We start from the raw sequence: 14,515 nt of genomic DNA on the forward strand, positions 1-14,515 counted from the left end.
TGATGGATTGAGCATCTCTTACTTGCGTTTTGTGTGTGTTCACTAGCGAGGGAGTTGCTGCCACCATCGAGCTACTCCTAGGTCTGGGCAGGACAGGAACATCTGGCTCTGGGGGCTTTTCTGGCTTCTCTTCCAACATGTGTCTCAGCCTTTGTAGATAGTACATCAGTGACCACTGAGTGCCTTCCTCAGACCAGTGGGGCTGCAGTAGGCAGCGAAGAACAGCAACGTCAAAGTAGGTGGCGTAGCGGGACCTTTGGCATGGAGGTATCACGAGAGATGCCCTGTTCCCAATGGCAGAAAGAACATGATTATATTGACAGTCACAGATTCCGCGAGGTGGCGCAGCATGGCTTAGAGCTCTGCTTTCCTCATTTGTTCATTTATTCATTCACTTCTCTCTTATTTGGTTTACTTTACCATCCTTCTAACTGGTCTCACTCATTTCACTTTTGCTAGACACTCTCTGGCAGAGGAGACATGGGAAAGAATTGAAAGACAGGTAGCAATTATCCAGGCAAAGTTGAGGATGGGGCAGGAGGGTGGATCAGCATTTCAGTGAGTGGGAACAATGCCTACAAAGGCATGGAGTTTTTAAAAAATTGTATGTTTTAAGTGAGAGGGGGAGAATAATTCCATTGGTATAGTTGGTGAGTAATTTGTGTGATGGACAATGATGAGTCATAGAAATACATGAGGTTCAGATCACGATGTTTCTTTTATACTAAGCTATCAGGTTGACCTGCACCTTGATAGAAATGGAAATAATATTTGTGTGCTTCACTAGGACATTTTAATTTCAATTTCATAATATTATGTAAAAGGGCCAAGGAAACTATAAAGTACTAAACAAACAAAATTTATAGTATAAGGAAAATGAAATCATTTTGAAAATTCTAAAGTCATATATAGTTTTAAAAATTTTTTGCAGTATAGGTGATTTACAATGTTGTGTTAGTTTCAGGTGTACAGCAAAGTGATTCAGTTATACATATACATATATATATGTTTTCCTTTTCAGATTCCTTTCCATTATAGGTATTATATGATATTGAATATAGTTCCCTGTGCTATACAGTAGGTCCTTCTTGTTTATCTGTTTTATGTATAGTAGTATGTTTATGTTAATCTGAGACTCCTAATTCATTCCTCCCCCCCCAAAAAATCTCAAAATTCTGGAATTCTATTACTCAATTTAAATACATAATATATTCATTATTCAGTGCTCAATTTAAAATTACTATAAATTAGTTTTAGGCAATTACTCAGCAAATTAGGTATCTTACACCATCTTAGGTATTTTAGGAGATATGAAAGTATATAAACTTCCTCAACTTGAGGCATATACGGTCAAGTGAGAATGACAGACAATAAATGACAAGTTATAAACTTAGAACTTCTGGAATCTAAGAGGGAAACTTAAATCTAAAATCTAAAATTAACCACAAGCACAGTTTCTTCCTGAGTTAAATGATGCAAAAAATAAATTTTTATATTATTCTATCAACAATCAAATGGTGCCACCCACACATGAAGGGCTTCAGCAAAAGAAAGAAAGAAAGAAATTTTTAAATGCAGCCACTGGGAAGGAGGATAGGTTTTCCTTAGCCTCCCAGACTCATATTTTTTGAATTGAAGGTTATGACTCATTATTGGTTCAGGAAATTAACTCCAAAGGATATGACTATGATTAAAATGTTAACTAGAATAAAAACTATCAAAATGCAATAAATGGAGTAAGGATTTGGATGGTTGGTGTCATTTCTGTTACATTTTACATACTTGCCATGAGTCATGAGTCAAATATATTTTTTACTGTGGGCTCAGTAAAAAGTTCAGATATACAAACCTGGACCAGGTTCCGTGAATCATTTTCAAAGGCTTTTCACTACCCCTCCACCAAAGCACGTGTTGCCCCTCACTTTTTCTACTCTTATTAGTACTCCCTAATGTGTTGAGAGGCAATTGCCTATGTATACGATGGTTTTGACTATCAATGCTACCCTGTAGTCTAATATTCTTGAATATTTTAATTGAAGTAGCAAATTAAGTATAAGTTAAATTTCAACCATATAAGATGCTATGTTACTAATTATTTAAATAAATGAGCAGTCATATGAAGAGAAGCTTTCTACTATCAGTGAAGTTCCTGTATATGTAATCCTAGAGTTTACCCCCCTTCCAGGGAGTTAGAATACGCTTCGGACATCAATTGCATGGCAACTTTCTATCCATCAGAAAGTTCCATAGATTCTCCTTCTAACCACTCTGCATTAGCTCCACAGACCCCAGCATCTCTCTTTAGGCTTTTGCAATTACTTCCTTATGGTCTCATTGGTGCTTCTCTCATCTCTCTATTCCTTTGCTCAAACCTTCCAGTAGATTTTTTAATCACCCTTAGAATGAAATGCAAGCTCTCTACAGCGGCCAACATGGCCTGCATGATTTGGCTTGTCTCCCCCTCCAATCTCATTCTCTGCCATGCTTGCACTGCTGTGTCAGTTATTTATTTTTGCCTCTTAGTTCCAAATTCATCTTTTTTGCTTACTCTGTGAAAAGGGATTTGGGTCCTTTAAATGTTTTTCCATTGACAGTTGGCACGGTGTTCAGCTTGGTCAGTAGAGAGAATGGGAGACGTACTACAAGAGGAAAGTATTTTGCTTCCTGGATCTGGTGCACTTTCTTGACATGTTCATGCAATGTGTGCAGCTTCTCCAGTACCAGTTCCAATAGTGTTCATGTTTGTCCAGTGCTGAGGTCCTGCCATGCACATGGCTTCCCCAGTGTGCAGCTTCTGCAGCATGGGTGTTTTTTCTAGCACCAGGCTCCTGCTGCACTCACACCTTCTCCTGTGCCCAGTTCCTAGCGTTCACAGTGGCCAGCAGCACCCTGTAGCCAACAGCTCCCTTGGCACACCCCATTTTAGGAAGTTTTGTAGCCAGGCACCTCTACCAAGACACCTCCCCATAAAGAGCTTTCCCTAGCACCCTAGAGGGTGAACTTCAGACAAATTCTAGAAGGCAGATTTCCAGCAAGTTCCCCTGATACAGCATCACAGTGACCTTTCTGCCCTTCAGTGAGAGGTGACTTTGTCGTCTCTAACAGGATCGAATCTCAGCCCTGGGGAGAGGGGGTTCTTCCTTGGGTGTTGTGTCCAAGCTTCAAAGTTGGTGCTTGCTCCATGATATCTACTGTTTCTGTATTTTTTAGAATTCCCTTTACCTCTTACTAGCTGGTCTATCATTACTCCAATACCCCAGTCCTAGGTTATACTTAATAATTCATTATATTAAACTTGCCCTGTTCAGATTCCTGTGTGGTTTCTCCCTCCTGATTGGACCCATCCAGATATCTGGTAGTTATGCTTCAGCCACACTGACCTTCTTACTACCCTTGAATACATTAAGTTTTTGCCAGCTTCAGAGTTCTTCTCTGTGTGGAAATTTCTATCCTCATGCCCTAGGCTTTATCTGGGCTCTGTTTCAATGTCATCCCCTTAGAGAGGCCTTTCCTAACCACTGTGTAGAAAGGCTTCACTCTCCCACTATCCATCTCTTCACCTTGTTCTCATTTTCTTCACAGAACGTGGCATGACTTGAAATTATATTCTACTTAGTTTACCTGCTTATTGCCTGTCTTCATTTATTTGAATAAACTGATAAATTTCAGAAACAGATTCAAAATAAAGACAGTGAAATCTAAGGCTTTTGTACATACAAGCAATAAACATTTTGAAAATGTAAATGAAAATGGCCTATTCAAAATAACAACAAATATGTAAAATGCCACGGGTTGGGGAGTAAAATGATGGGAAATAAAATTGGCAATGTAACTTATTAGTATGTTCAAATCTAAAGAATATTTGACCTAACAAGCTGAAGATAAACATCAACTCCAAAAAGAAGTGGAAAGAAAGGTGAATTTAACATCAACTGGTGACAGTTTAAGTGGGGAATATCTAATACTCAACATAGATTTGAACATTGTCTTATATTATAGTTTACAAACACTTGGAAAAAATAACCAGTATCAAGGAGTGCTAGGAAAGATTGCAAAGACACTAAACAAGTTAACCTAGAACATCAACTCCCATGCTAAAACAGAATGGTAATACAAGAAGTTGAAGGCACTTGGAAACCACTATAAATAATACTGCAGAACATTAAAAAAAATCTTAATTAAACAAAGAGACAAACTATAATTATTGCAATATTCAACGTTATAAAGATTTCTACTCTCCTCCAAATAATCCGTAAGTTTAATGTGATTCTCTTCTGTGTTCTGCAACCAGTTTCAATGTGTGGAGATAGGGAGGGAGTATTTTCCATACCACCAACAATTCTGTGGACACCAACTGCATGTCCTACTCAATTCTGACACTTCCTCCCCAGAGACAGTATCAGATTTTACAAGTTAAGAGTTTAGAGACAAGACTTCCCCTACTCCAGACACAGGTCACAAGTCCAGGTTGTCATCAGGGCTTCTGACTCATTGGTTACAAATTGGAGGGTCTCACAAACCCCGTCCCTAGGACTCCAGCTGCCAGTTGCAAGTTCAGGTTACATATATTTCTGAATGACTGGCTACAAATCAGAGGTTCCCATGACCCCCAGCTTGGGTTTGATTTGTTAGCAAAAGAGGCTAACAGAACTCAGAAAACCCGTGTACTCACTAGATTACCAGTTTAGTATAAAAGGATATGACTCAGGAACAGTCAAACAGAGGAGATACAAAGGGCAAGGTCTAGGGAAAGAGAATGAAGCTTCCATGTCCTCTCCAGGCTGACCACTATCCCAGCACCTCAATGCGCTCACCAGCCTGGAAGCTCCCAGAACACTCTTGGGGTTTTATAGAGGCTTCATTACACAGGCATGATTGATTAAATCATTGCCCACAGCAACTGATTCAACCTCAGTCCCTCTTCTCTCCAGGGAGGTCAGGGGTGGGGTTGAAATTTCCAACCCTCTAGGCAAATGGTTTGTTCTCCTGGCAACCTTAGATGCTGGACAAAAGTCACCTCATTAACATAACAAAAGACACCTTTGTTGTTCTCATCACTTAGGAAACGCTAAACGTTGTAGGAAGTTTGTGCCAGAAATGGGGACAAAGACCAAGTATACTATATATTTCTTATTTTAAATCACAATATCATAAATTCCAACCAAAATTCCTAAGAGATTTATATTTTATAAATGGTGTATGTAAATATAATGAAGAGAAGTACATATACAAAAAATTAATGATGCTTATATCTACCTGATTAGCTCATGACTTTCAATTTTTTAAAAATACTTTATGCCTTTAATTTTTTTCTATAATTTACATACACTTCTTTAATATGCATAGAATACATTATGACAAAGACTATCAAAAAGGGGTAAGAATTCCTTTAATACATTTTCCAAGCAACTATGGCTTTAAGGAAATCAAGTTATTATTAATTAGGGTTGGGAGATGCTTGTAGAGAGCATCTGAAGCAGAAAAACACTTTGGAAGGGAATAACAGACACTCTGTGGAGGCAAAAAACTGTGGAAATCAGTCCTGACCCTATGGAGTATTTAACGAAGCAGAAATTAAGTCTATGCATACAGTAATTAAAGATGAAATCTGACATCAATTTAAAGAAACTGGCTACCTGTTCACTGGTTGCAGACTTCAGGGAAGAGTAATGTTCAGTTCAGTCAAGGTTAGGGCAAAAAAGATGGTGAATTGGACTTCTTTGGTATAAGCAGACACCTTTTTTTCCTAGGATATTTGCATCGTTTTGTTATTAAATTTCTCTTTATTTCTGATTAATACATGAACTTCTCCAATGAAGACATATTAACATTAGCATTTTTGAAAGGCCTACCTTGTGCATCATTTCCATGGCAACCAGCCACTGTAGCTAGGCAGAGAGAATACAGAATTCATTTTTCTGAAGTGCCACTAACTCATACCTAATTCAAACATGAAGATGTATGTGTGCTATGGGCGACTGCGTGCATATATGTCTCAATGAATGAATATATACATAGATGATTGAGTGTGGCCACATCAGAGGATAGAAAAACAATGTCTTTCCACAAAGGAACATCGAACACTATAGCTGGCTTTGTCTTTACATGCAAATCAGAATAAAGCCATTAACACTGAATTTTGTCAGAGGAATAAAAGATCATTTGTAATTTATATTTGAAAATTTCCAATGCTTACTATAGTTAAGAAAAATTATGTAAGAAATACAAGTTCCTGGGTATTTTATGACCTCAATATTTTACCCTAGTATTGTTTTTCACAATTTTTTAAAGTCAGGCAGAAGCATAGTATTTGAGTTAAGAAACCACTTAAATTAAACTAAACTCCTTAGAATTTGTGTAGAACAGAATTAGTAAAGAAGGAATATGAGGATACTCAATAATTAACATGAGAAAATGTACATATATAGTACATATGTAAAATGGTGATTATATTATTACCCTCTTGCTTACCACTGGCCCCACATTACACTGTCCTTCTTGCTGTTCCCAAAACATCCTGGACTTACTTCCACCTTGGAGCCTTTAGACTTGTTCCATCTGCCTGGATTGCTCTCCCCAGGTCCTCGTAAGGCTACATCCTTCATATTACTCAGGTCTCTATGAAAAAGGGCCCACATCCCACCCCTTTGCATTGCTTTTGCCTTCATGGCCTTAGAGTAACCTGAAAATAATTTTATTTATTTATGCATTTACTCTCTTTTATCTATCTTTTTAGAAAATGAGCTCTTTGAGGACAAGAACTTTGATATTGATACAACCCTAATGTCTAGAATACACTTAAAAGATATAGACATGAATAAATGAAAATTTAGAAAATACTATGAATGTAAAGATTCTAGAAAATTCTATGAATGTAAAGATGTCTCCAAAAAGGTAGTCCTTATTAGTCTGTGTCTGTGTCATAAGGAACTACCTTTTCTTCAAATATGATTAAATTATACCTTTAATAACTTTGTTAGTGATTGTCACCAAATAAAATGGGAGCTTTCATGTGTGGAGGGGTCATTATGGTGGTGGTTCCCTTTGAATAAGCGGACAGTAATATGAGAAGATTCTGTACGTACTCAAAGGATTGTGGTGAGTGCACTTAGGGGATCTATTCCTGCTTCCTACCTGATGGTGGTCACACCCTTTATAATCCTCTTCTTTTTTGTGTGGGCAGGACCCAGGACTTTCTTTTTTTGTTGGAGAGGCTAGTAATTAGGTTTATTTACTTATTATTTAATTTACTTTTAATGGACTTACTGGGGATTGAATCCAGGACCTCGGACATGCTAAGCATGCACTCTGCCACTGAGCTATACCCTCCCCCTCTGGACCTGTGACTTTCTTATAACCTGTAGTTTAGGGCAAAAGTGGCGGGATGCCATTCCTGTGATTAGGTTATATTATATGACAAAGATGATGAGATGTCACTCCTGTGATTATGTTATATTATAAAGATTGTATCAACGGACTGGAATTAGAGAGGGCTTCTCTCCCTTGCTGGTTCTGAAGAAGGAAGCCACCACGTGAGGCAGCCTGTGGTTAGGACCACGCAGCCATGAATTGTGGGTGGCCCCTAGGAACTGAGAGCAGCCACCAAACAACAGCTAGCAAGGAAACAGGGGCCTCGGTCCTGCACCCACAGGGAGAAATTGTGCCAACAGCCTGAAAAAGCTTGTAAATGGATCTCTCCCTGGTCCAGCCTGTGATGAGACTGTCATCCTTCCTGACATCTGGAATTCAGTCTGGCAAGACCCTGAGGCAGAGTCCAGCTAAATTGTGCCTGAATTTCTGATATACAGAAATTGTGAAGTAGTAAATGTGTGTTGCTTTCAGCCACTAAGTTTGTTGTAATTTGTTACATAGCAGTAGAAAACTAATACAAGAACAATAGACAGAAATTAAAGAAAAGCAAAATTTGGTCAAATATAAAAAGGATATGCCATTAAACAGAGCTATCTAAGAATGAAATGAGTTTCATCTGAGAGTACTAATTTCCTCATTGCTGAAAGTGTTCACATAGTTAAAATGATTAGTGTGTCGGCAAGGAGACAGGAGTTGGATTGGTTACCCTTCCTTTCACATTAAAAAGGATATGATTTTGTGGGGAGGGTATAGCTCAGTAGTAGAGTGCCTGCTTAGCATGCACAAGGTCCTGGGTTCAATCTCCAGGACCTCAATGAAAATAAATAAATAAGTAAACAAACAGATAAATAAATCTCATTACCTCCCCCTCGAAAAGAAAAAGAAAATGATACAATTTTAAGCACGCATCATCACTGACCCAACACAGTAAATCATGTGGATAAATACAAACAATCCCTGCTTATACAAGTAAAGTTGCCGTCAAAATTTCATATTCCCAAACAGCAAAAGATCATTCAACTGGGTTGCTTGGTTTTAAAGTCCAAAATAAAGATACAAAAATAAACTTTTTACATGTTATTTCTTTTAAAGCACAATAGAGTAGTATTTTGGTTAAAAAGCAATTATATTCATTTAGCTCTAAACTTTCAATAATTCTAAGAAATCTTAAAAAAAAAAAAAAAACTACACCCATGTAGCCACGTAGCGGTCCTGGTGCCAGAAGGCGTTAAATCATTTTAAAACTACCAAATGAAAAAGCAAGCAAGCTAATACTAACAGGGAATATCTGTGAATCTTTTTTAGGCTTGGGGGGCAGGGAGGGATAAAGACATAGCCACTATATGTATTTAAAAACTCTTGCAATTCAGTTATAAGAAGACAAACAACCTAGTTAAATCTTGGGCAAAAATGTGAATAGATATTTCACAAGAAGATATTTAAATAGCTAATAAGGACATGAAAGTACACTTAGCATCATTTGTCATTAGGAAAATGCAAATTAAAACCACTATGAGATCCCATATCACACCCACTAGAGTGGCTGTAATAAAAAGACAATAACAAGTTCTGCCAAGGATACAGAGAAAAATGGACTCTCACACATTTCCAATAGAAATGCAAAATGGTGCAGCCATCATGGAAAACAGTTTGGCAGCTCTTAAAAATTAAACATAAATGTACCATACAATCCAGCAATTAAAAACGTCCATCCATCCAAAAACTTGTATGGGAATGTCCATAACAGCGTTACTCATAATAGACAAAAAGTAGAAATAACCCAAACATCCAACAACTGACGAATGGATTAACAAAATGTGATACAGTCATGCAACAGAACACTGTTCAGCAATAAAAAGGAATGAGCTACTTGTGCATGCTATGATACAGATGAATCTCTAAAACATTATGCTAAAGGAAAGAAGCCAGATGCCAAAGACCACATATGGCATGATTCCATTTACTTGAACTGTCCAGAAATGCAACTATAGAGAGACACAAAGCATATTAAGTGATCACCTGGATCAGGGTGTGGGAACAGGAGTGACTGAAATGGGCACAGGGATGTTTTTGGGTGATAGAAATGTTCTAAATAGGACTGTGGTGGTAGTTGTGTAATTTTGTAAATTTGTTAAAAATTGCTTAATTGTACACTTAATATGGGTGAATTTTATGATATGTAAAGAGCATTTTTAAAATACCTGCTTTTAAAATACTACCCACTAGACAGAAACTTCACTTGAAAACAGGACTATACAAATGGTGTTAGAGTGTCTCCCCTCTGAGGTAGAGTTTGCCCCTAGGGAAAGCACTGGTAAGCAAATTCACTGTGTACCAACTAAGACAGGCAGCCCTGGAACGTTTACAAAGAACAGACTTCTGAATTCGCTATGAGTAATTTAGAAGCACCCATTTTTTTAATACAAGGATTGGCTGGTATAATGTATTTTTATATATCAAAGCAGATCCTTTCACATCCCTGCAGCATCATTTGAGTTTCTGCATTTAAATACTTAAAATATTATCTAATTCAGACATCTCATTAAATCAGACATGTCTTCCCACTTCCAACCAAGTATGTTTAACTGAGAGCTATTCATAGCTCATTTCCGGAATTATTAATCTAATGATACTTTGACCAAGAGTATGTCTACATATACCGTGTACTTTCACATTTTAAGGAAGAGAGGCTACACAAGTAGCTAGAAATGCATATTTAACTTTTGAGAACTGGGAATACATTTCTGTCCCTAACATCACAATCACACACCTGGAATGTGATGGTCCTCTTTCCTGGGAAGTTTGGGAGGACAGACTTCCATCAAAGGAGTTTCCTCGGTGGCAGCCTGACATGGTGGCCTTGGGTGAGATGGAATCCGACTGGAATGTTTCACAGACCACCTGAAGCCCCTTTTGGAGGTGGAGACAGCAGATTAGGTTTTGTTTTTTTTTTCCTTTCAGGCATATCCTCTAGAGTTATCTATCATATTACATACATTGTTTTCTAAATTTAAAAAAATTTTGCAGCATAGTAAAATATGTCATAGACAAAGGGATCTGGCTTCATCAAAAAGGGATTGAAAACAGGCTTCTAGAAAGAACCTGTGTCATTCTAAGCACTAGGCTAAGCTCTTTCATGTACTGTATTTCATTTTGTCCTTGATTCTTTTCTTTTTCATGTGCATCTCGAGTATCTACAGAAGAGTTACAGGCAATTCAGCAAAGATACGCCAGTACTGAGGTGACCTGAAGAGAGACATGAGGCAGAAAACAAGTGCCGAGTTAGATAGAGCTAATTAAATCAAAGCCAAAACATCAGAATGAAAGTGCAAGGTGCAGGATTTTCCATCACTCATCAGAAGAGGGGATGAAAGACATTTTTTGCAATTGGGTACAATGACCTTTATTTAGAAGCACAAATTCAGCCTATTTCTTAGAGTAGCTTATTTTAATTACATTTAGCTAGTAACTGTAATTCTGCCCAGGTAACGTGAGATATTTTCCATTAGTATTACAGATAAAATACTTTGCTAAAGGATAAAGACCCTCAAAGACCAATCATAGCATTTTAGCCCTTACAATTTCTTGTAAAATAAAAGTATTGCTCACAGAAGGCACAAGATGGCAGAGTAGAAGGACGCTCATAGCTCACCCTCTCCCACAAATACATCAAGAGTGACATCCACAGACCCACCCAGCCAATCAGAACACCTGCTGAACTCTGACAGAATATCACCTACTTCAAAAGACAAAATAAGCCACAAATCTGGTAGGAGACAAGGAAAAAAGAAGGAAGAAAAAGGAAAATAGTGCGGGACCGGTCCCACAGGGACAGAGAGGCAAAGAGGAACAGCGCTCGATCTCTGGGTCTCCCCCTCTCCAACGGAGAGCTCAGTAGGATGGAGGGGAACCTCCGAGGCTCGGTTCTGTATGGAATAGCCCTTGACCATCAGAACTAAGATAAATGGGCTCAAAGGGTCCCCGCGACCGCCAGCCCTAGACGCGAGCCGGCACGTGGGGGACGGGACAGGCTGCCTGAGCCAGGAGGAGGACTCAGGCCGGCTGTACAGAGGCAACCCTGGGGGACTGCAGCGTGCTGTGCGCCGTTACTGGGAGGGGACACGGAGCAGAACAGTCTGGGTCCCCCATAAGACACACACACACACAAAAAGCAAAGCTACAATGCTGAGGGGCCCTGGGGGGGAGGGGCGCCATGGCCTTTGTCTCCACAGACCCGCGGCACCATTACTGGCACGTTCTCAGGGGAAGAGGGGCGGGGCGCAGCCACAGCCGCCATACTCTCCGGTGCGTGGGTTCCAGGCAGAGGTGGGGTGGAAACGTGAATCCTTACCTGGGGGCTCCGCAACCTCATAGACGGAACTGAGGCTTGTTGACAGCCCCAGGCAGAGAGGACCGTTCTGCCCCGGAGCCTCTGTGAACTCGCGCCTCTAAGACAAAAGAACAAGGAGCGGAGTTCTGGCACACAGCGAGGGCAAACGTTGGTGCGGCCGTTTTCTCTGAGGCTGCCTACTGAGCAGGGGCCCTACGCAGGCGCAGGAAGCAGCACTGACCGGGGAGCGACCCGCCCACCCACCGCGCACGGCGCTGAGATGCGGCTTTGGGAGGAGGCGCGACCCGCTGGCCTACTGGCACAGACCGCGGATGCGACCCAAGGGCCTCTGGAACCAGCGAGCGGGGTTTGCGAAGCAGGGCAAGGGCAGGAGCTGCGACAACCACAGGACAAAAAAGAGGCTCTGCTCAATAGACAGGGCAGGCTCTGGCCACCACAACACCAGCCACACCCCCAACCAAAGGGACAACAGACAAAGACACGGAAGGAAGAGTTGGCAACCACCCACACTTAAGAAGGACCTCTTGACAGAATTATTGAGTGCACAGTCTCCATGGGAACACATTCACTTTTTTTCTTTTCTTTTTTTCTTTTTTAGTTTTTAATTTTCTCTTAATTTTTATTTTTTAATCCCTTTAAAATTTTTCTTTTAAAACATTTTATTAATTGAAAAAATTTGTCTCAATTTGGTTTTTATTTCTCTTCATTTTGTTCTTCTGTTATTGTTTATACTCTGTTTTCAAGTCTTTTTTTCTTCTTTTAAATTTTTTTTTTTTTTTTTTTTTTAGTTTTATTTTTGCATCCTCTTTAGATAAGTAAATAAACAAACCTCTTCAGGACCACAGTAGATAACTGATACTCCATAATCCATAGTGCCAGAGAGATGTAACTGAAATGAAGAAGCAGAGGAACCACTGCCAATTAAAGAACAAGAGAAATCCCCTTAAAGAACCATCATGAAAGAGACCATGATAGTCTACTAGATCATGATTTCAAAAAAGGAGTGATCAAAGTACTGAAGGAACTAAAAGAGATTGTGAATAGAGACAGAAAATATGTCAAAAAGGAAATTGAAACTATAAAGAGGAGCCAGTTAAAATTGGAAAACTCATTTGCTGAGATAAGAGCTGAGCTAAAGGCTGTAAAAAGTAGGCTAGATAATGCAGAGGAATGAATAGTGACTTAGAAGACAGGACAAGAGAAGTCACCCAATCAGAACAGCTGACAGGAAAACAAATAAAAACCAATGAAAACAGTATCAGGGACCTGTGGGATAATATAAAACATGCCAACCTACACATAATAGGGGTCCCACAAGGTAAGGATGCCCACTATCACCACTCCTATTCATAGTCTTGGAAGTTCTAGCCACAGCAATCAGACAAGAGAGAGAAATCAAAGGGATCCAAATTGGAAAAGAAGAGGTAAAAGTGTCACTATATGCTGATGACATGTTACTATATATAGAAAACCCTAAAAGTTCCGCACAAAAACTACTAGAGCTGATCAAAGAATTCAGCAAGGTAGCAGGTTACAAGATTAACGTTCAAAAATCAGTGGCATTTCTTTACACTAATGATGAATCAACAGAAAAAGAAAGTAAAGAAACAATCCCCTTTAAAATAGCACCCAAAGTAATAAAATACCTAGGAGTAAATCTAATCAAATAGTGTTATTTCTTTAAAGAGTCTTTCACTGTTCCCTCTGATATATTCTTCTAAGCCACTGACCCTGATTATGCAACCTTAGATGCCGAAAATGATCAAATTTATGCTGCACAAGAATGACAATCATATTAAAAGTAGAGAGATTGGAAGAGGCCGAAGATCATGGAATACACTAGACTTCAAACGTTAAAAGTGAAAAAAATATTCATCTTAGAATAGATGAAATACAGCATATAAATCACAGTGTCTGTACTTAGCGATTGCTCCATAAATAAGAGAAATATATTAGGATTCCAAAATTTCTAGTTTTGAGGGTAAAAAGGATGATGATACTCCTGGCAGTAATGCATGAGTTAGAAAGAGGATACAATTTTGATGGAAAGCAGCAAATTGTATTTTGCACGTTTTGAACTGGAAGTAAAAGCAGGTCATCCAGCGATGTGTAAAGTTAATGACAGTATACATTTCTGTGTGGCTTTGAACTACCCTGGCCTTCATTTCTTTCTTTTCTGAATCAAAGAGTACATGATGAATTTACAGTAAGTTATGTTCTGTTTTATTATGCATCCTTGGCTTTATGTGGATTAGTCTTGATTCCTCATTAAACTTTAGATTCCTTAAGGGGTAGGACTGCATCTTAAGCCTCCTTTCTACTCCCTCCTCTCCACTTGCAATAGCACTATTGTACCTACATTAGGGTTGCCTAGAATATATTAGGAGAGTCAATAATTGAAACAAGATGATAATTTAATGTGGAATAGCTATCAAATAGTGATAGCTATCATTTATTGAGTGTTACATGCTAGCCATTGAGATAAAGCACTAGTCATGTCTTACCCTTGACATTACACTGTGTCCAAGGAATGAGCATCTCCTTTCTTCTCTCAAATACATTAAACTCACCTCTCGGTGTCTTGGGTCTTGATTTGGTGATTCACAGGTCTGGTTCTGGCTGTTGATAGGAGAGCTTCTCTTAGCTGCAAAGATTTTATAAGATGATATGTTATATATAAATTTATTTTATAAGTTCATTTTATTTTCAAATAAAAAACCCATCTCAATAGAGTGCTAAAACCTTGAAGGAAGACATTTAATAGTATATGTTGTAAGAGAAATCAAATAACCA

General features: G+C 38.8%; 1 protein-coding gene across 3 annotated transcripts in view; it reads right to left on the reverse strand.

The window, feature by feature from the left end:
* UNC80 (unc-80 homolog, NALCN channel complex subunit) overlaps nucleotides 1-14,515 on the reverse strand; it is a 190,421-nt gene that overhangs the window by 160,553 nt on the left and 15,353 nt on the right. For all 3 annotated transcript variants that reach the window (XM_074364069.1, XM_074364070.1, XM_074364071.1), the window contains exons 6-8: nucleotides 14,293-14,366; nucleotides 10,142-10,281; nucleotides 23-284 (exon numbers count right to left, since the gene is read on the reverse strand). In XM_074364069.1, the coding sequence (XP_074220170.1) occupies nucleotides 23-284; nucleotides 10,142-10,281; nucleotides 14,293-14,366 (476 nt within the window). The remainder of the gene's footprint in view (nucleotides 1-22; nucleotides 285-10,141; nucleotides 10,282-14,292; nucleotides 14,367-14,515) is intronic.

The sequence above is a fragment of the Camelus bactrianus genome, chromosome 5 (assembly GCF_048773025.1).
Source record: "Camelus bactrianus isolate YW-2024 breed Bactrian camel chromosome 5, ASM4877302v1, whole genome shotgun sequence".
In the NCBI taxonomy this organism is placed as follows: domain Eukaryota; kingdom Metazoa; phylum Chordata; class Mammalia; order Artiodactyla; family Camelidae; genus Camelus; species Camelus bactrianus.